Source organism: Chiloscyllium punctatum, chromosome 42 (assembly GCF_047496795.1).
Source record: "Chiloscyllium punctatum isolate Juve2018m chromosome 42, sChiPun1.3, whole genome shotgun sequence".
In the NCBI taxonomy this organism is placed as follows: domain Eukaryota; kingdom Metazoa; phylum Chordata; class Chondrichthyes; order Orectolobiformes; family Hemiscylliidae; genus Chiloscyllium; species Chiloscyllium punctatum.
The window spans coordinates 19,736,470-19,758,422 of NC_092780.1; the positions used below are offsets into that span (position 1 = coordinate 19,736,470).

Consider the following 21,953-nt stretch of genomic DNA (forward strand, 5'->3'; position numbering starts at 1 on the left):
CATGCTTGACTGTTCATGCAAATAATACTAAGAAAATGCAGGCTCATCAGGTTTTGTGAGCAATGATGGATTGAAGCCAAAAACAAAGTTTTCAATACAATCTGTAAGAAAGGAAAGGACCACAGCAGCCAACTGCCTCTTTCTGCATGAATCAGTGACCTCAATTGCAATACCAAACCTGGAGTGTTGAATTTGATCCAAAAGCCCAGTCTTAATAATAATTTTTGACTTGTAAATCATGTCCTGTATTACTAAAGGCAAATTGTCAGTGCTCCTGAAAGATTAATGGATCGAATAATATCAAAGGCAGTTGTTGCGATTCTTGTAATTATTCTTCAGCTGAGCTCAAGAATAAAATTAAAATAATAGCTGTCAATTGGAAAGATTCTCAAACTGTTCAGTTGAAGTTTTAAAAGGAATTCAGCTCTGACCTACAAACAACAACCTTGCTGCTTTTGCAATAACATATGTAACATGAGATTTGAACACACGCAAGTCTCAAAGATCATGGAGCAAGGATTCAGTATTCTACTGGCATCAATTAATTACGGTGTGTTTACAATATTTACATAGAATAAAGCCTGTGGTATTTAAAAGGTTAAGGAATCCTTCTTGAGAGCCCTCTTTCCCTTTTTCTCTCCAGAGAGGGTCTGTTTGACTGGTCCAGCTACCCTCTCAGTGTCGCCACGTGTTGCTGGAGATTCTGTTGCATTCTTCCTTGCTTGAAACCTGACATTCTGACAATTACACAGTTAGTGAATGTTTGCTAAGCTATTGTATGATAAGCAGCTTGAACTGCATCAAGATAGCTAAAATGTTCGAGTCCACATTAGTGACAGCATTCTCTTCATGCATCACAATCTGAGCAAATAGTTACGGTTAGGATGATATCCTGCATTTTCTCAAGAAGACCTTCTCAGCCTCTTATTGTACGGGTACCATCCAAGGAATCCAGGTCACACGGTGGGTCACCCACACTGGAGTAGGTCAGTCAGCACGTTAGGAATCATGTGATCAATGGCACTTATTGCTTCAGTTTTGGCCTCCCAGCAGGTTCCCTTTTACCTTTTCCCAGGGCTGAGGTAGGCATCCCCACACTGGACTCACAAATTACTGTTCACTCCAGGATTCCCCATCACTCTCTGATTCCCCTCCACTTGAGCTATCATGCACTAACACTTAAAGTTCTCCAACACCACCAGACTTCAGGCTTCAGGCATCTGCACTTCATTTTCTGAGGTTTCCATGAAAACATACATGTGGCTACTTGTGTACAGCTGTTTGACTCTGTGAGGTTCAGGTTCCCATGGATCCCGTATCCTATTCTGACCCCTGATTTCGCAGGAATAACCTGCCACGATTTGGAAGGTCATTCCTGTCAGCTTTAGAATTATTCAGTACTTTACTTTTTTCTTTCTTAGTCCTCTTTGATATTATTGTGAACAGAAGGTTTATCATTGTGCCTCCTGTGATGCTCGGTTATCTACTTATTGACCTGACCATCTCCATCATAAGATGCGCTAAGCCCATGGAGATCCACAGGAAGGTCTGGGTCTTGTCCAAAGGAGAGATGGTGAATAGCCTGTGCATGTGTGTGGTGTTATTATAAACATAAACCAGTTCCAGAAGGTACTTGGACCACTTGCACTTATTCTCAGGAGGCAAAGTGTACAAACAGTCATGCAGCTTACAATTGAATTGTTTGCTCTGTCCACTACCTACTAGATAATGGGGGCTGATGTGGCTCTTGGCAATGCCATTGACCTTGCAAAGCACTTGTAGGATCCTGGTCTCAAAGTTGTGGCCCTGATCGCTGTAAATACTGAAACATATAAACCAAGAATGCGCAAATGCTCTGGCTACAGTTGGTCAAGGATGGGAATGGCCTGCAATGAACTTGGTGAAGAACTCAGCACAATTAATACAATATAATTCAATACAACAGGAACAGGCCCTTCGGCCCACCAAGCCTTATTAAGACCCACTATTTATTGCCCATGTGCAGTTTCTATCCTTCTGTTTGGCTTCCATTCATGTGTCTATCAACGTTTTTGCCTTAAACGTTGCTAACATGTCTGCTTCCTCTACCACCACCACTGGCAGTGCATTCCAGACACCCAGTGTTTACATAAATGTGCTCAATCCAGATACTATAGTGATCAAGGACCTGAAATTCCACCATAAGAAACTCTAGAAATCTATTCATGACAAGGAATCCCGTGCTGGGGTGAAGATGCTTCCCTGCTGCTGGAGCTCCTTTACACATGCATTTGATTTATTCCCTTTTAAAATGGTACATTTGTAAGTCAGAAATAAAGCAATTTTATTTAACCTCTGTCCACTTTATACTTTCATATGAATGCAAAGTGAAGTCAAGTTTCTTTCTTACTTAATATTAAGTGCAATTCTGTTTTAGCACATGAAGTTTAAATGTTAAATATTACAATCATGCCCTAAGTTTTGTGCTGTAATACATTGGTAATCTTCTTGATCTACTTAGAAACTTGAAGCATTAATATATGAAAATATTAATATTACTGAAGATTTACAAACATTGCTACACATAATTCTGTGTAAATTTCATGCAATGTAGAAGATAACGCAGCACCCACCTTTCTCACAACTTTGGTCATCTGAGTGTAGCATTAATAAGAGAAAAAGAAAATATTCAAGAGTGTTATCCTGCCAGTAAACATTAAGTTGGTTTATTTGGTTAGACAGAATATAAAGGTAAAATCAATGCTATTCAAACATGCAAATTTATTCTATTTGTAACTTTCTTTTCAAACAAAATGCTTCAGCTATAACAGGATGAACCTTTACCTACTAAGAGACAGAAGTGGACCTCTATGATAAGAATTTTGTGTGTCTACTCTTTATTGGATTCAGATTTTTCTGATGAAGAGGACATATGCAAAGCTCATAACCTGTCTTTTCTCTTTCCAGCTGTTGACTGATCTGCTGAGTATTTCTGACACCTTCACTTACATTTTTAGTTTTGCATGATTTTCAGTTTTCCTGTTTTCCATTCCAGTTGACAATCTTTAGAGATGAGAACGGTTTTCACTCAGAGTTGTCAGAATCTGAACTGCTTGTGCTGAAAAGGTGGCAAAAGCCGATTCCTCAAAAAAAGTTCGAGGAGAGTTGAACAGGTATTTGAATATGAAGAGCTTGCAGGTTTGCTGACTGAAAGCAGAGATGTGGGATGGCAAATGACTGCTCTTTTGAAATAAATTTCTATGCATTGGATTTAATGCATCAAACCACTGAGGGAACAATGGCAGCTCACTCAATTGTGGGAGAGGTGACATGTCAGTCTCTAGGTGGCAGCAAACCCCTCTGCCCAACCTCCCACCAACCTCACCACCACTTACCCTGCATTAAATCATAAAGTGAAAGGGGCAGAAGATATGGCACCCAACAAGGTCCCAGTTAAGTTCAGTATCAAATCAACTGACACCATTATCCCTAAGCCCACAGCAATTTATTGTCCACACATTGATTAAACGTGCCTCTCCTGCAACCTGGGGTGAGGGGATGGGTGCCCATTGTGAAAAGGGAACCCAGCCTATGTTTCAGCATTCCGATTTACAGGTGCTGTTCTCACTCATGAGTTATCTATTCCTGGTAGTTTTAACCCAAAAGAATAACTACAATTAACACAACTAAATCCATGCCAACGAGCAGAATTGAACAGCAGTGGTAGGCTTTATTCTGTTTTTATTCTTAACCGTGTGGAGGCATGGACATCAGTTGTGTTTCCCAGATGCCATTGTACTGGCATCAACTAATTCATGGACTTTGGATTCCAGTGATATTGTAGTACAGTGGTAGTGTACCTGCTTTTGAGCCAGGCAACCAAGGTTCTAATCCCACCTACTTCAGAGGTATGAAATAACATCTCTGAACAAGCTGATTAGGACATGTCAATTTACACAGCTTTGTTCTTGGTCTTTGTCTCTGCTGTACAGATGTTTAATCATTATTTTTGCAAAATCAGTTATACACAATGATTTAGGTTCCAACCCCCAGACCCCGTCTTTTCTGATTTTTAAAGTATATTTCAGACAGTAATAGTCCAAACAATATTACATATCGACAAAGGCTAGCCTTGTCTTCCTGGGGAAAAAAAAACTGTTTTGTTGCTATGAATAAATGGAGTATGTTCATCTTGCAACTAGATGAATACCTTTGAGTCAAATCTTGAAAAAGGCCTTTGTATTCTTTAAGGGCTATTTGGAACTTTGAACCGTTTCATTAATACATTGAAAAAGAAATTCAAACTAATGTTTGAAGTATCTTGTTTTGAAATGAAAATGCTGACTATGTTTTGAATATAGTCTTCTTGCGATAGCCAGGCTCACCATTACACTGAAGTAAACAACCAAGAGTTGGTCTCAGGTGCAGCATCAGTATTACTGTGGTATACAATTCTTGCAGAAGTAAGACAATTACACTTAGATAGAACAACAAATGTCTGTATAGCCCAACAGATGAGACCCGAAGAGCTTGCCCAGCTGAGGCGTGTTGGAATCTCCATAATTTCTGTGATTCATACTCAATTACTTAACTGCTTCAATAACTGGGAATGACCAACAGGAACCTCAACATTTCAGTCCTGCACAGCATTGCTTTCAGGACCTCACTAAACCTTGGACAATTAAAGCATAGATAACAGGAAACAAAATGAAAGTAAGTTTATTTGTTGACTCCTTACAGGATGATCTTTTACTGCTTTTCTCTTGTTCCAAATTAGCTTTTCTTTGCCTGTAGGCAAGTCGTCTGAAAATAAAAAAAAGGGAATATTGAGAAAGTATTCTGTCAACATTGTCAAATCAAAGAAAAAGACACCTATGTTGGTACTCACACACTCATATAATTTAAGTTGCATATCTACTCTTCAAAGCCTGTATATCTGGAAAGTGCTGTTGTGGATATGTCAATGGCTTAGCTTGGAAATATAGCATCCAATGTCATACAGGTCATTCTGCTATAGCACAGCAGTTGTATTCCTCTCCAACCTCACGCTATAGAAGATCACTTATAGAAAATCATTGTAGCCATTCAATAGAAAGTTTGTTTTATCCAAACAATATTCACAATCCGTCAAGATGCGTTATAACTAATTTGTGCCGATGAAACGCACGTTATAGCAGAATGACCTGTATTGAGTCATAAAGCCCATGAAGATATAAGATTTGAAACCAAATTTTGGGTTAGCTCATCTCAGCTGGGGCAATGTGCATAATTCTTGTCTCTGATTTATGGTGTAGGAATTGCTTGTGCTTGCATAAGAGTAAGAATAGGATTTATTTGCTTTTGTTATCCTGTTATTGGCATTCTGGAATTAGTTTTCCAGAGTCCTATATGAAACTAGGCCAAAGTATCAGAGAATAATTAACAACTCGGCACTCATACCCCAGCTTGAACTATAAATTACTGTACTGTGTATGAACAAATTAATTCAGATATTGGAATCTGTACAGAAAACAATAAATGTTTTAGGGTATACTACATATTATTTTCATATGGGAATTTACAATGATAAGATAAAGGCAGATGTGTGGTTTCAGTTCTGTGAGAATAATTGATTCTTAAAAGGTCAGCAGGTCTTTTTGTTTTACATACTAAAGTGCTAAATTCTAAGAAGGCACTGATGCAGAGAGATGCCTAGCAGGGGATCTGTGGTGTTGATGAGTGCAGGGTTTATACTGCTGAATTTATAACAAGCAGAGAAAGACAGATCCACAGCCAATAGTTTGGTTTGACTTCAGGGCACAAGATTTACATTGAGAAGAGAATTTTACAGGAATATAAGTGTTTTAGGTTGGGAAGCTTCCAAACTTTGAGACTTTATGCAGAAGTTCTCATATTTTCAGAACTGAAAAGTGGTTTAGGCCATCAGAATTGAAATCCTGGTGGGGGATATCATAAAACCGTCCCAACAGTCTAAGAAGGACAGAGTCAATACAGTAAGAAATGAAAGAGTTAATGTAGGGTAATATTTCTTTGGGATTAAGTATGTATGAAATAAATTGCTGGGAAATGAGTTAAAACTTTGTTTTGTTGTCTATATTAACATATTTCCCAACTGTCTTATTCACTTCACTTTTTTTCTTTTGTGTAACAAACTTGTGTTCTTTCATTAAAGAACATTGGCAGCCTTGTGTCTGTATGTTCAATGATTGACCACCATAGAAACTGCTAAAATTAAACCTATGATTTATCAAGCCAGTTTTCATTCTGGGATTTGATTAGTCCAACATGACCATCATCTGGGATCATAACATTTTAAATCCACCCCAAACAAAATACTTCTCATTCCAGTCTAACTATCCTTTTTAGTAAAATAGTAAGGCTTAACTATTATCATTCTCTTGGTATAATGATTAACAAGGAGGGAATCTCATTCTTTCAATTTTCATTATTGTCAAGCATATTAAAAATGAAATCCTGTAATTTTAAAATTTCTCTCTGTTTATTTCTCTCTCAATCTAATTTGCCTTCTCTCATTTCACTTTCCTTACCTGATTTGATATTTAACCATATTCTATCTTTGACATCCTGGGCTCATACTATAAATAATTCTTTATCTGATTGCTTAAAGAGTTACACAATTTCTTGTTCTGTTCAGACATGGCAGAGATTTCTTGTAGAGCATGTTGTGATTTTTTTAATGGTTGACTGAAAGGGGCATTTAACCCAAAAGCCCATAACATATTGTGGACAAGTGAAAATATAACAAATTGAAAATTCATTCCATGTAGTTTCATTGGAAAACTGCATCCAATAATTTTATGGCAGAAAACATGAGGATAAAAGAATACCATTGAATCTCATTAGTGGTGTATATATCTTTAAAATAGTATAATTTTGTGCAATATTTACAATAAATTAAGTTATAATAGTCTCTTACAAAACTTGACCAACTGAAGGAAACACACAGTTGTCTCAAATACATTAATTCTGGCTGCAAATATAACATAGCAATATTTTACAGGCCAATCGCTTCTGATTATTAACAAGATGGAGCTACCTTCAACATGTTCAGCTTTAATTCTACTGTAATACTAACAAACAAAAGGACCAACGGAAGTGTATTGGATAAATGTTTGTGTTGCATTGTTGATGGAGTTAAACTTTTGTCATTTGAGAACAAGCATAATTTAAGTGGATAGCATATCGAGAGAGATAAGGCATCAAGAGATAATAATCTTCAGACTTAAACTTCAGTGTAGCTAAATATCTATTGTTTAGCTACTGAATTTGGTAGGTAAGCCAGATTATGTTAATGGTAAATTCCGAACCATCCTTGATCTATAAGCCATGAAGAACAAGAATGTGCAGCAACCTACTTTTCTTGAAACTTTTTGGATGGAATCAGGCCTGCCCTCAGGTTTACATCTTCCACACGCTTTGCTTGCCACCACACAGAGTCGTCCTGGCTTACAACCTGAAGGACATCCCCTTTCCTGAAAGGTAACCCTGCTTCTTTACAGGGAATCGCTTTATCCTCACTTGGGTCATAGTCAAACAAGGCTCTCACGTGTACCTATGGAAAAAACATCAGTACGTAATTTAGAATCAATTGCCTAAAAATGCTGCTGTGGCTTTCCCAGGTAACCTATTCTGCAAATCTATTGTTCTTTTTTAAGTGAGAAAAGAATTATCTGATTTTTATTATTTATTCAGTTTTAATTTATCTACTGTAATAAACATTCACCAGAGTGGATAAAATTTTGTCATAAATTTACAAACTTCCATTAGCACACATCAGTGACTTTTATTTCATTAAAGAATCCCAGATTCCTTGGTGATTACTGAACTTTCTGATAGCTGAAATAGTCCTCACTTCTTACCTTTATACTTTGACAAGATTAATATCCTTCCTATGGATAGATGGCCAGACCAAATGGATCTGACACCTTATAAAACACTTTTGATGATTGTCAATCTGCAAATACTGTTGCTACTTTTCCCCTTGTTGATAGATTTGTATTCTTATTCACTATGACCAGAAGTGGTTTCTGATCATTGTGACTCACTATTTTATCCATCTAAACCCTATTATCTTGTTTTGGATCCTCGCTCCATTCCGATTACTTGAGTTACCCAAATTAAATTGTGTCTGTGACTACTTGCCCTGCTTCCTGCGAGGTTTAAAATAGTAATGCTTCAAACTTTAAACCCTGGGCCTGGGGCAGGGGATCTCATTCATAACCTCTTTCCAGCCAGCAGAGTTCCCATTTAAGGCTAACTTGTTTCCTAATTTTGAGCCAATTACTTAATCAGCAGCATACTTTACCTCCTATTCCGTGGCTCCTTACCTTAGCCCTTAATCGTCGACGTGGAGCCTTGTGTAAAGCTTTCTGAAAATCCAAGTATAAAATATCAACTTATAATGCTGCTGTATTTCTTGCATCTTTGTTTACAATCAAGAGAATTATCTTAGAACTTAAGTTATTTGACTATAAATTCAGTTGTCATCAGTTTTATCTTGATGTATAATTTTATACAGGGTTTAGGTTCACCTGCCTCTATCTACCTCTTTTTTTTGAGTAATTGAGCTGATCCCCAAAAAAACCTTAACCTCCTTCTTCAGAGTGCATTGAATGCAGAACTCAGCTCCACAGTGGTTGTGACTGATGAACAGAATAACCTCTGGCTTACCTCATTGCATGCAATACATCTTATACTGCTGTTTGTTTTTCTTTGTCTAAATTTACCCTTTTTACTTCCATTGTATAGTCAGAAGGTAAGAAGCCTTGAACACGGCACGACAAGGCATGATCATGTCATACACTGCAATACAGGTAAGTGATTCACAGCCAAGAAAATAATACTATACTGTCATATAAAGTTTCAAAATTTGGGGCATTTCAGCCTCTTCCTGGAACCAAGAATCAAAACTGGCACATTGAATGGTTTGTGGAAAACTAGCCGACTGATAGTTTTATAAAATCTATAGCAGCAACTAACTTCAGAAAATCTGAATGGTCTGGTACAATATTACAGTCAGTAAAAGCCATGATTTCTACTGGAACCTCACTTAAAAAAAATGCAACCAGGGCCTGAAACCAAGCTGTTAATGACCAGTTTCCTGGCTTTTGCTCAAAATGTCGATTGTCCTGCACCTTGGATGCTGCCTGACCTGCTGTGCTTTTCCAGCACCTCACTCTCAACTCTAATCTCCAGCATCTGCAGTCCTCACTTTCACCTATTTATGACCACAGCCAAGTAACCGTGGGAATTGATTTCAATGGCACTGGATTAGAGATGAGAAAGAAAAAGTAGCTGGGGTTCCCTTTAGACTGATGAACCAGTAAAACCTGCGATAGGGTTTCAGCTGCAGGGTCTGAGGAAAAGTTGCAGAGTATTTTTTTTCTCTTTTTGAACCTTTTGTTGCCTCTCCTGGTGTTGGGTGGTGGTGATGCGAAGATGGTAACTATTAGAAAAAATCTCTTCTCCTTTCTCCAGGCTCCATGATTGCAGGCCAAGTTTGATGACGTGTGCAGGTGTGAGCATCAGATAAAAATATAATTACATTTGGCTGTGATTTTCCATAAGAGAGTAGCCCCATTTTCCGTAGACTTTTGTGTTAAGAATTAGTGTGTGAATGAGGTCCTGAAAAGCATCAAATGCTTATAAAGTCTTACCTCAGCATTGATCAACACCTTCAGGAGCATAACAAAGATAATGGATAGAGAAAATAATTCTGGTAATAATGTTTTTAAAAATAATGTTAATTTTAGGTGCTTTGTATAATAATAACAGATGCTTCCTGTACTCCAGTGAAATATTGGATAGTATATGTTTGTATGTATCTAAAAATTATAGAAGCAAAATAACTTATAAAATGCATCACAGGGTTTTGTACAATTTGTTCCATGCCTGATAAGCTTTCTCATATCGAAATGAGTTAAATTAGATTGCATTTTGACAATGTGCTGCACGTAATGAATTTCAATGGTAGGATGGATAGATCAATAAGATATAAGCATCAGCCTGTAATGGACTGTGATTTATTTTATTTAGAAAATAAAGGTGAGATGTCAAGTTTTGAATCACAGGACACCATCAATATTGAAAATTTAGGATAAAGAAAATCTAAGTCAATCTATTTAGATTACATTAAGCTTGAGTTTTATGATGATTATAAAGGAGGAGGATAAAACTGATGAATATCAAGAACTATAGAGTTTTGAGGCTGTAGAAAATTGTGAAATATATGTAGAGGCTGTGCACCATAAAAATCAACTGGATGAACAGTTAATGTGTAAACTGAGATCTCTGGACTTGGTTTCAGCTGCAGGGTCTGAGGAAAAGTTGCAGCGTATTTTTTTTCTCTTTTTGAACCTTTTGTTGCCTCTCCTGGTGTTGGGTGGTGGTGATGCGAAGATGGTAACTATTAGAAAAAATCTCTTCTCCTTTCTCCAGGCTCCATGATTGCAGGCCAAGTTTGATGAGCTTACTGATTTCTCTGATATGTTATCTTCCTTTGTTTATATTTGGAGAAGAGAATGAAATATAGGCTACCATTATATTGATGTAATAGAAGATTGAAATGCAGGGAGTGTTGGGGCTACAATACCAGATCTTTCAGTCTATCTAAAAAAAAGATTAAAATTTTACTGGAGCTACCTTCTCAGGCATGATTACAGGTTGCAAGCCTTGAAGCGATGAGTTCAGAATTGTTAAGGTAATAAATGAAAGAAAAATAACATTACTGGAGCCAGCTATAGCAATGGAGGAGATATGAAAATATTATTTACAATCATGGGAGATAATAAAATAGGGTGAAGCCTATGAAGATTCAAACTATTAGATGTTGTTTTGGCTTATTAGATACATGAAGAAACTGCGTATTTTAGACTTGGAAGAACTAACAATTTCATCAAGAGCATAGGAAATTAGGATATAGCTACTGAGTTATAGCATTGTAAAAAAGATTACCAACTGCATTCAGTCTCGAAGAAGTTGCTGATTGCAACTATCTGAAAAGCAAGCTGAACTGCCTAGATGATGTTTGGAGTTGGTCATTTCAATGAAGACGGAAGAGAGAATGAACAAATATCTTTCTGAGTTACTTGGAAAGAAACTCCGGATGAACTGCAGCCCACAAAACACGCAAGGAAGATAGGAATGGCGGTAAGAGTTTGAAATGATGATATAAGATGGGTAAGTTCAGAAGCACACATTTTAAGGCAAAGAGGTGAAATCGGGATCAGAGACCTTACTGCAGTCCAGAAAGCCAAGTTGTTAACAAACCCATTGAAGGTGAAACTTGCTATCAGCCACAGCTGGGAACATGACAATAAGACTCATAAGAGCAGTCTTTGAAAAAATGAGCAACTCTACCATCAGAATTGTAACTGAATGGTTAAGAAAAGCACAAAATTTGTGAGCTGCAACTTCAATGTGAATGATTCGGGGAAAAGCACCTATTGGAGCTTCATTTTCTAAAGATGAATTTTTCAGCCTTGATAACAGAATTTAGTAGCATTTGAGTGGAAGTGTATGGTTAGATTTTTGGAAAGACCCAGTGACATCAAGATGCTATAGTATATCCAACAGTAAAAAAGAAAGAGACATTACCCTTCCAGACCTGCTGAGTAACATCACTTGCGCAGGTCAGAAGATGATAAGAATTAAACTAAATGAACAATATCAGCAGTTGGACCAAATTGGTCACCAACGTCAAGATAAAAGTACTACAGTGATATTTTCTTAAAGGTATCAATTTTTCTGAAAACATTAGACCTTGTTTTTTAAAGAGACTTTCATCCACCTACTCCCAACTTTTATCTTGGTGCCCAATATGGACAAATGTTCCTGTCCAAAATTTAGCAGCAGACATCTTTTGCATCAAATAATGGGAAAGGTGGGAAAACACTGACAAGTTGTCTTGTGACAAAACCCATCTTTAAACTGCCATAATACAGTTGTCCTTGCTAAAGAGGTATACCACACAGTGAGACATTCAAGCTCCACTGCTGAGTGCAATTCCCTTATGCACTTGTTGGGGGAGACATAAATAATTCTGCATTGTGTCTCTACAAACTAAGCAGCACACTAACTGCCCGAAAATCTGCAAATGAGGAGACAAAAATTTGTCTATGAAGATTTGCCTTAACTAAATAATAACAATTATCTGCAACAACCCTACCCAATTTCAATCATTTCAACCATACTTTGTCTTCTTCAGCCTAACCCTGAATCTTTTCTCCAATAGCACCTTTATTTGCATTGGTTTGTTGGCACGTAAGTCTTTCCTTGTTGTGTATACTGGGGGTAATTTTATGGATTTAATGGGCGTTTCAGGCCTTAGAGAGTTAACGAAAGATATGACAAATTGCGAAGCAATCAGGCAATTAACAGGTCACCAGCAGGCCTTCCATTTGGATCAAGATCTGGGAAGTAAGAAATCCCAGTCACTGGTTAATCAGATATCATGGAAGTAGTGACTGTTGTGAGGAATATATTCACTATCGGACCAGTATTCGGAGTAAGTGATGGCAGGAATGGTTTTGAACAGTTAGTAGCATGGGGAGGTTGAGGGTAGTCAGTGGGACTTTCCGACTGCTTATGAATGAGGTTTCCACTCCAATTGCCATCCCAGGACACCACAAGCAAGCTGCCATGGTTTCCTGCATGATTACAGATCTGCCTACTGATGGCTGTATACAAACAGGGGTTAAAATCCTTCAATTGGTGAAGGGTGGGCATGTCTCCATGGCTCTTCCCATTACGGACATAATTAAGGTAGAAGTAGAAAGATGACAAGGTCCTCAGCAGCTATACTCCTGCCCCATTAAATACCCACCCTGCACCTCCAAGCATGGCACAAGTGGCCATTAAATACTTCCCAGTGCTTCCAGATCAGCTTCTCTAATTTGCATTCTTATTTAGAAAACCTGTATTAAATAATTTATTTTAACCTTCTCATCCCTTTCATTAATTGACAAATATCCAGCTATTCACCATTTCAAGTCTAATACATATTCGTGTTCATTGCTAAATAATATTTTTCCAGTGCTTGCTCAAGCTATTAACATTACAACATTATCTGCTAAATTAGTAAAATCCAGCATCTTTAGTACTACTTGAGTCTGTCCAAATATCATTGTCACAATTCTAGTCCCTTTTTTTCCCTAAAAGCTGTTTCTTGGCTCAAGGAGATGCTGTCCTTGATTTTTTTTCAGAGGGGGTAATAAACCGGGCCGGGGTCCAATCAGTCTGATTTGGTACAGAGATGAAAAGGATTTTGAGAGGCCTTTTGTTTATATGTAAACAGATGAGACTTCAGGCCAAAGTGGTCATGCTTTAGAAGTGACCTGTATGATGAAAGGGAGTGGTCAGCTCTCTAGCTAGCTGAGCTGAGCAGTTTTAGTTCAGTCTTGAACTGGAAAGTTCAACAGGGAGCTGTGAGGAAATACTCTCTCTTTTTCTGCCCTTCCTCTTCAACCTGTAAACATGTGTTCCATTTATACTGGTTTTAAAAGGGAGTTTGCTTATTGAGACTGTTGTACATATTCGGAACAGCATCATTAAATCTAGTTGGATGGGCTGAGTTAGGTAGGGGTTCTTTATTCTGTTTCATTGTGTAATTTTGTAAATACAATTTTTGCTTGTTTAAAATCTAGTAGTCAACTTAGCTATCTTACTCCAGGTAACTTTCACTGTACACTTATCAAAACAAATTGCAAAGTTAGGTCTAGGGCTGCCTGCTTAAGAATGTTTTGAATGGTCTGGCCTAGTCCATAACATCACACACCCTCCTTACCTTTGTTTCATTAAGGTGGTCCTCTTCTTTGACAGCTGGAATTAGCTTTAACGTTATTGAACCCTGACACTGGGCCTGCACGGATAAAATATTTGAAACATCAAACTGTTGTGTCCGATGAGATCTGTACCCTTCCCTTCAGTTCATGTCAGTTTTTTTAAAATCTGAAATCAAGACTAATACATGTTAAATGTTCTACAGAAATTGTTTTACAAACAATTCCAGGTTTGGTCATATTTTTCACTGCTGTCAGATCATGTTGAGGAATGATTTAAAGCAATAAGATAACATACTCATTGTCAGAAGTGTACTATCTACTATCTTTATGTTACTAAATGTTAGTAGGTCTTCATCTGTGCATGAGGTTTGCTACTGAGAAGACATTAAAAAGTGTGCAGAAAGATAAATACGAATGGTCCCAGAGAGGAGGAACTTTAATTAAGTGAATTACGTGAAGAAAGTGACTCTGTTCTCCTTAAAGAGAAGACTAAGAAGCGATTTGATAGAGATTGTGACAATGCTATCACTTTGTAATTGTTATTTTGTCCTGGTTTTTTTTTGAAGAGAGGTTTTAAAGGCCAAGGTGCCGAAGTGTCTAGGTTTAAGGAGCCTTTAGGTTTTGTTTTAAAACATTTTAATAATGGAAGGGGAGTGGCCAGTTCTTCCAGTTTAGCTTTTTCTTAGTTTTTTCTTAGCTATAGCTGTCGCAGGATGTGTGAATAACAGAAATGCTGCAAGCTTCAATAATTGATTCCTAACTGACTTTCTCTGAAATCTCTCTGGATATAAATCCCTTCTGCCTGTAAGAATCTGTGTTTTGAATTTACCTTTTTGCCAAGGGCTGTGTTTACGGGATGTTACTATGTTGGAACAGTTAATTAATTAAGTTTTCCAATGGTTACGTTATTCTAAATTCCGCTTTATATTGTTGGTGTTTCAACAATTTCAGTTTTGCTTAAAGCTGAGTGGTTTGACCAGTTGCATCACACATGAAACATCCACTTCACTTTTAAAATTAGAAAAAGTTAGGGTCTAGGCTACCTTCTTAAAATATTTTGATGGGGTCTGGCCTAGCCCATAACAAGGGTGCTTAAAATCACAAGGGGTTTGGACAGAATTAGATGGGAAGAAACTGCAGCCATTGCTGGGGTTCTGAGAGCCAAACAATATTGATTTAAGGTAATTGACAAAAGAAGAAAAGGCGATATGAAGGGAGTTTCTTTCATATGGTGAGTGATTCGGGCTTGGAATGCACTCTCTGACAGTGTGATAGAGGCAAATTCAACCATTGATTTCAAAACAGAATTGGATAATTATTGCAGAAAAACATTCGCAGGTGTACTGGGAAAAGACAGGAGAGTGGGACAAGGTGAATTGCTGCAGAGAGCTGGTACATGATAGGCCAAATGACCTCCTCCTGTCCTATAATCATCATGTGGTTCCTATGATATGGAAATGACTGATTTCATATCATCATCAAATGGCTATTTTATCTACAAATTATTTTCTTTGCTATTTTTGAAAAGGTTTTAACATGTGTGAAGTGTTTAATGGCAACAAGGGGAGGTGGTGACATAGTGAAAATAGCACTGAATTAAGTGATCCAGGGACCCAGCCTAATGTTCCGGGGACAAAAACAAAAACTGCTGAGCAGGTGGAGAGAAATCAGAGTTAGTGTTTTGGGTTCAATGACCCTTCCTCAGAACTGGGTCTTTGGATCCGAAGCATTAACTCTGATTTTCTCTCCACAGATGCTGCCAGACTTGCTGGACCTTTCCACAATTTCTGTTTTTGTTTCTGATTTCCAGCATCCACAGTGCTTAGCACTGCTGGGACCCAGGTTCGATTCCAGCCTCAGGCGGCTGTCTGTGTGGAGTTTGCACCTTCTCCCAGTGTCTGCGTGGGTTTCCTCTGGGTGCTCTGGTTTTCTCCCACAATCCAAAGATGTGCAGGTTAGGTGAATTGGCCATGCTAAATTGCCCATAGTGATAGATGCATTAGTCAGAGGGAAATGGGTCTGGGTGGGTTACTCTCCAGAGGGTCGGTGTGGACTTGATGGGCCGAAGGGCCTGTTTCCACACTGTAAGGAATCTAACCTAATCTAAATCTAATCTGCAGTTCCTTCAGTTTTTATTTAATGTTCTGGGGAGATGAGTTCAAATTCCACTCTGACTGGAAGTGAGATGTGAATTCAATAGAATTTGCAATTAAAATAAAAGGTGGTCTAAAGGTAATTCAGTTAAAAGAACAAATTTTGGCCAGGCCAGCATCACCAACATTCCATAAAAGGAATTAAAAATCATATTGGATGAAAGAATTTTGACGAAGAAATGTAAGCTTTTGCAGCTGCAATAATAATCATTATTACATGCAAATCTTTTAACATATACATTTTTATATTTAACTCTGGCATTTGAGTTTTGAGATGTTTAGTATTAGATTTCCATGATACAATATGCTTTAATCCTTCTGTCAATTCTTATGCAATTGCTTTACCCTGAAGCACCATCTTCCACTTGTAGAATCAGTGCTAATGGGTTTCCCCAGAATCAGTCTTTCAATGGATCGATAGAGCTTGCTCATAATCTAATAAAAAGCACTATGGTTCCAGAGCTGTCATACCAAAGAGGAAACTTTCAGACCACCAGGCTTTATTGAATATCTAGCCAACAGCTAAGGAAGTCAATACTTGCATGACAGCAATAGATCTTGATTAAATCAGAGATCTGAATTTCTAGCTAAGTAGCGACCAATAAGTTTAAATACTTTGTAATGATCATATTATCTCTGTCTTCAATTACAATATCAATCTAAATTTAGCTGGAATGTTTATCAATATATTATTTTGTATGAAATATATTGAGAATTTAGATGAACTAATGTAAAATATGCTTTAATGCTTAATAAAAATTAAGAAATTAGCCCCTCTAAAAATAAAACCTCCTTCAAAACTTTGTTTACAAAGGTAACTATATACCAGAATCTGACTGATTTCTTCAGGTGTCTTGTGCTCAACTGGGATTTCATTGACCTCTCTTAGTTCATCTCCAACATGAACTAAACCTGCAGAATAAAAAAGAAAGAAAATCTTCAGAGAGGAATTTAGAAGCGTAGAACTCAGCTGCAGGGGTAGGCTGTTTGGCTGTTTGAGCCTCCTCTTTAAATACTTTAAACAATCAAGCATCCATAATTCTCTGGGAAACAGAATTCCAATCTTTTACTTACCTTTGGGAGAAAAAAGCCTTTGCATCTCAATTTTCAATAAGTAATAGAGTCATACAGCATGCAAGTCCCACTTGCCTGCATTTGGTCCATAACCCTCGAACTACTTCCTGTTCATGTACCTGTACAAATGTCTTATAAATATTGTAATTGTACCTGCCTCTGTGACTTCCTCTGGCAGTTAATTCCACACACGCCCTCTGTTTTGAAAAGGTTGCCCCTCAGATCCCTTTGAAATCTTTTTCCTCTCACCTTAAAAAAGTCCCCTATATATGAATTCCCTCAGCCTCGGGAAAAGATCTTTGTTATTCACCATATCAATGCTTCTTATGATTTTATAAATCTCTATGAGGTCCCTCAACCTCTTATGCTCCTGTTGAAGAAGTCCCAACCTTTCCAGCCTGTCCCTATAACTCAAGCGCTCGGGTACTGGCAACATCCTGATAAATCTTTTCTAACCCCTCTCCAATTGACCCCTTACTTCTGTATCTATGTCCTTTGGATCAAAGTTTCCCCTTTAATGGAAAAATCTTTCAACATCTACCCTGCTCCCTCAGAATCTGTGTGTTTCAATGAGGTTACCCCTTATTCTTCAAAACTCTGAATTAAGGCATAATCTGTTTAGCTGTTATTGATAAGTCAACAGCTCCACCACAAAACTAGACTCGTGAACCTCTTTTAAGTAGCCTGCATTGCAGGTTTTTCATTTTTTTAAATACAGGGACCAGAACTGTTCACAGTACACCAGATATGGCCTCACCAATACCATTTACACTTGAAAACTGTGTCACAGACACATTCTGTTGGACAACTAACAACATTTCAGAAAGAAATGGAGCAATAATATAAAGCTGCAAATGACATTAGTAAGAATGGTGGCTCAGTAGTTTGCACTGCTGCTTCACAGTGCCAGGGGGACCCAAGTTCAATTCCAGTGTGGAGTTTGTACATTCTCTCTATGTCTGCATGAGTCTCCTCTGGGTGCTCCAACTTCCTCCCACAGTCCAAAGATGTGCAGGCTAGGTAGATTAGCCGTGGAAAATGAGGGGTTAGGGATAGGCTAGGTGGCTGGGTCCAGGTGAGATGCTCCTCAGAAGGTCAGTGCAGAGTTGATGGGCCAAACAGCTTCTTTTCATACCGTAGGGATTCTACGATGATAAAAACAAGAAGCTGGAATCTTCAGGTGGGCAGATGGTGGGGAGGCGGTGGGGGTGGGAGGGGATGTAATGGAATAAATTGTCAGAACCAGTGAGGAGTCATGAGATTGAGCAAAAGCAGGAGTGGGCCAACACTCTTTTCTCCATTTTCTGGTCCTGCCATGGGGCTCCAAAAGCATAGGTGTTTAGACAATGGCTGGAATTTTTCACTAAAACAGACCATGGTTTTTGCCAGTGAGCCAGGACAGTATTCCAGGGTTCAGGGTATACAGCCTTTTAAAAATTCCCTCCAATTTTCCAACCCGTTCCTTGCTACACTAACTATAAATACATTCCCAAGTTCCAAAATTTCAGGGAAATAATAAATATTAATGATTGTTTCTCTTTTATTATTAAAATACACATGGCCTCAAAAGAATGTGTCCAGTAGATGTAATGAACCTGGACTTCAGAAAGCTTTTGATAAAGTCCCACACAGGAGGTTAGTGAGTAAAATTAGGGCGCGTGGTATTGGGGGCAAAGTACTAGATTGGATTGAAAATTGGTTGCCTGATAGGAAACAAAGGGTAGTGATAAATGGCTCCATTTCAGAATGGCAGGCAGTGACCAGTGGGGTACCGCACGGATCCGTGCTGGGACCGCAGCTTTTTACAAGATATGTTAATGATATAGAAGATGGTATCAGCAATAACATTAGCAAATTTGCTGATGATACAAAGCTGAGTGGCAGGGTGAAATGTGATGAGGATGTTAGGAGATTACAGGTGACCTGGACAAGTTAGGTGAGTGGGCAGATGCATGGCAGATGCAGTTTAATGTGGATAAATGTATGGTTATCCACTTTGGTGGCAAGAACAGGAAGGCAGATTACTACCTAAATGGAGTCAATTTAGGTAAAGGGGCAGTACAGAGAGATCTGGGTGTTCTTGTACACCAGTCAATGAAGGCAACCATGCAGGTACAGCAGGTAGTGAAGAAAGCTAATAGCATGCTGGCCTTCATAACAAGAGGAATTGAGTATAGAAGCAAAGAGATGCTTCTACAGCTGTACAAGGCCCTGGTGAGACCACACCTGGAGTACTGTGTGCAGTTCTGGTCTCCGAATTTGAGGAAAGACATTCCGGCTATTGAGGGAGTGCAGCGTAGGTTCACAAGGTCAATTCCTGGAATGGCGGGATTACCTTACACTGAAAGACTGAAGCGACTGGGCTTGTATACCCTCGAGTTTAGAAGACTGAGAGGGGATCTGATTGAGACATGTAAGATTATGAAAGGATTGGACACTCTGGCAGCAGGAAACATGTTTCCGATGATGGGTGAGTGCCAAACCAGAGGACACAGCTTAAAAATATGGGGTAGACTTTTTAGGACAGAGATGAGGAGAAACTTCTTCACCCAGAGAGTGGTGGCTGTGTGGAATGCTCTGCCCCAGAGGGCAGTGGAGGCCCAGTCTCTGGATTCATTTCAGAAAGAGTTGGATAGAGCTCTCAAAGATAGTTGAATCAAGGGTTATGGAGATAAGGCAGGAAGAGGATACTGATTAGGAATGATCAGCCATGATCATACTGAATGGCGGTGCAGGCTCGAAGGGCTGAATGGCCTACTCCTGCACCTATTGTCTATTGTCTATTGTCTCTTGTCACTACTGGCAGAAATGAAAAATGTGTTGCTGGAAAAGCGCAGCAGGTCAGGCAGCATCCAAGGAGCAGGAGAATCAACGTTTCGGGCATAAGCCCTTCTTCAGCCCTACTGGCAGAAAGCCTACAAGGACAGAAGCAACTGGGGAGCTGCAGAAATAACTGCCAAAAAATCATCTTACCCTGTTCTCTGCACTTGTGCCAAGAATTGAATGTAACAACAGTGGAGAATGCCATATGGTTGCTGTAGGGTAAGGAGCCCATGCAGTAATAGACCCAAAGGAAAAATGACAGCGCAACGCTGTCCAAAGTGATAAAGAGAGAAAGTAGAATTCTACAAAATCTGATAAATATTTGAAAAGGGAACATTTTCTAGGCTATGAGGAAAGTGCAAACAAGTACCAGTAATTGAATACTGCCTTGAAACATCCGGCACAAGCAAGATGGGTTGAATGGCCTCTTGCTGAGTCATCAGTCCATGATTCTGTAACAGATGTTTTTCCCATTGCAATGTGAAGGACACTTACCACTGCGGTCTGCAGCCCCACCGCGCATGATCCGTGCAACAACAACAGCGCCCGTTTGTTCATCCATCCTGATTGTCGCTCCCTGTTGGGAAAGACAGATTTGCATTTATCAAGTACCTTTCAACACCACTAGCCATCTCAAAGTGCTTTACACCAAAGAAGAACTTTTGAGATGTAGTCATGGTTGCAATGTAGGAAATGCAGCAGCCAATTTACACACAGATAGGCCCCACAAATAGAAATGTAATAATGAGCAGATAGTTTGTTTCTTTTTGTGATGTTAAATGAAAGGTAAATATTGACTGGGACATAATACCCAGAGAGTGTAATAGAATTTTTAACATGTACGATCGGCTGAGGAGTGGCAGATGGAGTTGAAGTGGCAGATGGATTTTAATTTGGATAAATGTGAGGTGTTGTGTTTTGATAAGACAAATCATTGCAGGACATATACTCTTAGGTACGGTCCTGGGGAATACTGTAGAACACTGAGACACTTGGGGTACAGATTTCTTGAAAGTGGCGTCGCAGGTAGACAACATAGTGAAGAAAACATTGGGTATGCTTGCCTTCATTGGTCAGTGTATTGAGTATAGGATTCGAGATGTCACGTTGTGCATGTCCAGGGACATTGGTTTGGTCACTTTTGGAATACTGTGTTCAGTTCTAGTTACCACGCTATAGGAAAGATGTTTTTATACTTTAAAGTATTTAGAAAATATTTACAAGGGTGTTGCTGGGCTTGGAGGGTTTGAGCGATAGAGAAAGGCTAAATAGGATAGGGCTGTTTTCCCTGGAGCAGTGGGGACTGAGGGGTGACCTTATAGAAGCTTACAAAATCATGAAGGGTGTGGATGGAGTAAATAGCCAAAGACTTTTTCTCAGGTTAGGAGAGTCCAAAACTAGAGGCCACTGGTTTAAGGTGAGGCAGGAAAGATTTAAAAGGGACCTAAGGGGCAATCTTTTCATGCAGAGGGTGGTGTGTGTGTATGGAATGAGCTGGCAGAGGAAGTGGTGAAGGCTGGCACAATTAAAACATTTAAAAGGCATCTGGATGGGGAAATGAATAGTAAAGATTTAGAGGGATATGGGCCAAGTGCTGGCAAATGAGACTATGTTAGGTTAGGATATCTGGAGTTGGACCGAAATGCCTGTTTCCGTGCTGTACACCTCTGTGACTCTCTGACCCAAGCTGGTAGATGTAGCCTTGGTTTAATGTCCATTCTGAAGATGATCACTCTGACAGTCAGTGTGAACTGATCATCACGGACAAAGTTAAGAAATACTTTGGTGTTGGAGGTTTGAGTGGGCAGTATAGCCAGAACTGGGTGTAAGGGATCAGGAGGTTTACAGAGCTGAGACAGCAATCAGACAAGAAGACTGCACATGAGTGAAGTGAAGGATCAAAAACACAAGGCAAACAGCTGCCACCAAATGCAGGGTGGTTCTGTAAAAAACAACACTGTATAGCACTGTATATACTGTATAACAGTATAGCACTTGCTCAATAATACACTGAATTGTCAACCCTGATCTTTGTGCTAAAGCCCTATAGTTGGCCTTGAGAGTCAGACATAAGACTGCTAACAACAGAATGAATAGATGCAGTTGTAAGGATTGATGTTTG

General features: G+C 38.8%; 1 protein-coding gene across 3 annotated transcripts in view; it reads right to left on the bottom strand.

Moving 5' to 3' along the window:
* Positions 1 to 21,953, bottom strand: part of LOC140465805 (MAGUK p55 subfamily member 3-like) — a 93,982-nt gene that overhangs the window by 28,845 nt on the left and 43,184 nt on the right. For 2 of the 3 annotated variants that reach the window (XM_072561594.1, XM_072561592.1), the window contains exons 7-13: positions 20,327 to 20,408; positions 16,761 to 16,846; positions 13,784 to 13,858; positions 8,328 to 8,369; positions 7,356 to 7,552; positions 4,718 to 4,782; positions 2,613 to 2,633 (exon numbers count right to left, since the gene is read on the bottom strand). In XM_072561594.1, the coding sequence (XP_072417695.1) occupies positions 2,613 to 2,633; positions 4,718 to 4,782; positions 7,356 to 7,552; positions 8,328 to 8,369; positions 13,784 to 13,858; positions 16,761 to 16,846; positions 20,327 to 20,408 (568 nt within the window). The remainder of the gene's footprint in view (positions 1 to 2,612; positions 2,634 to 4,717; positions 4,783 to 7,355; positions 7,553 to 8,327; positions 8,370 to 13,783; positions 13,859 to 16,760; positions 16,847 to 20,326; positions 20,409 to 21,953) is intronic. The other variant, XM_072561593.1, reaches the window with a different exon arrangement.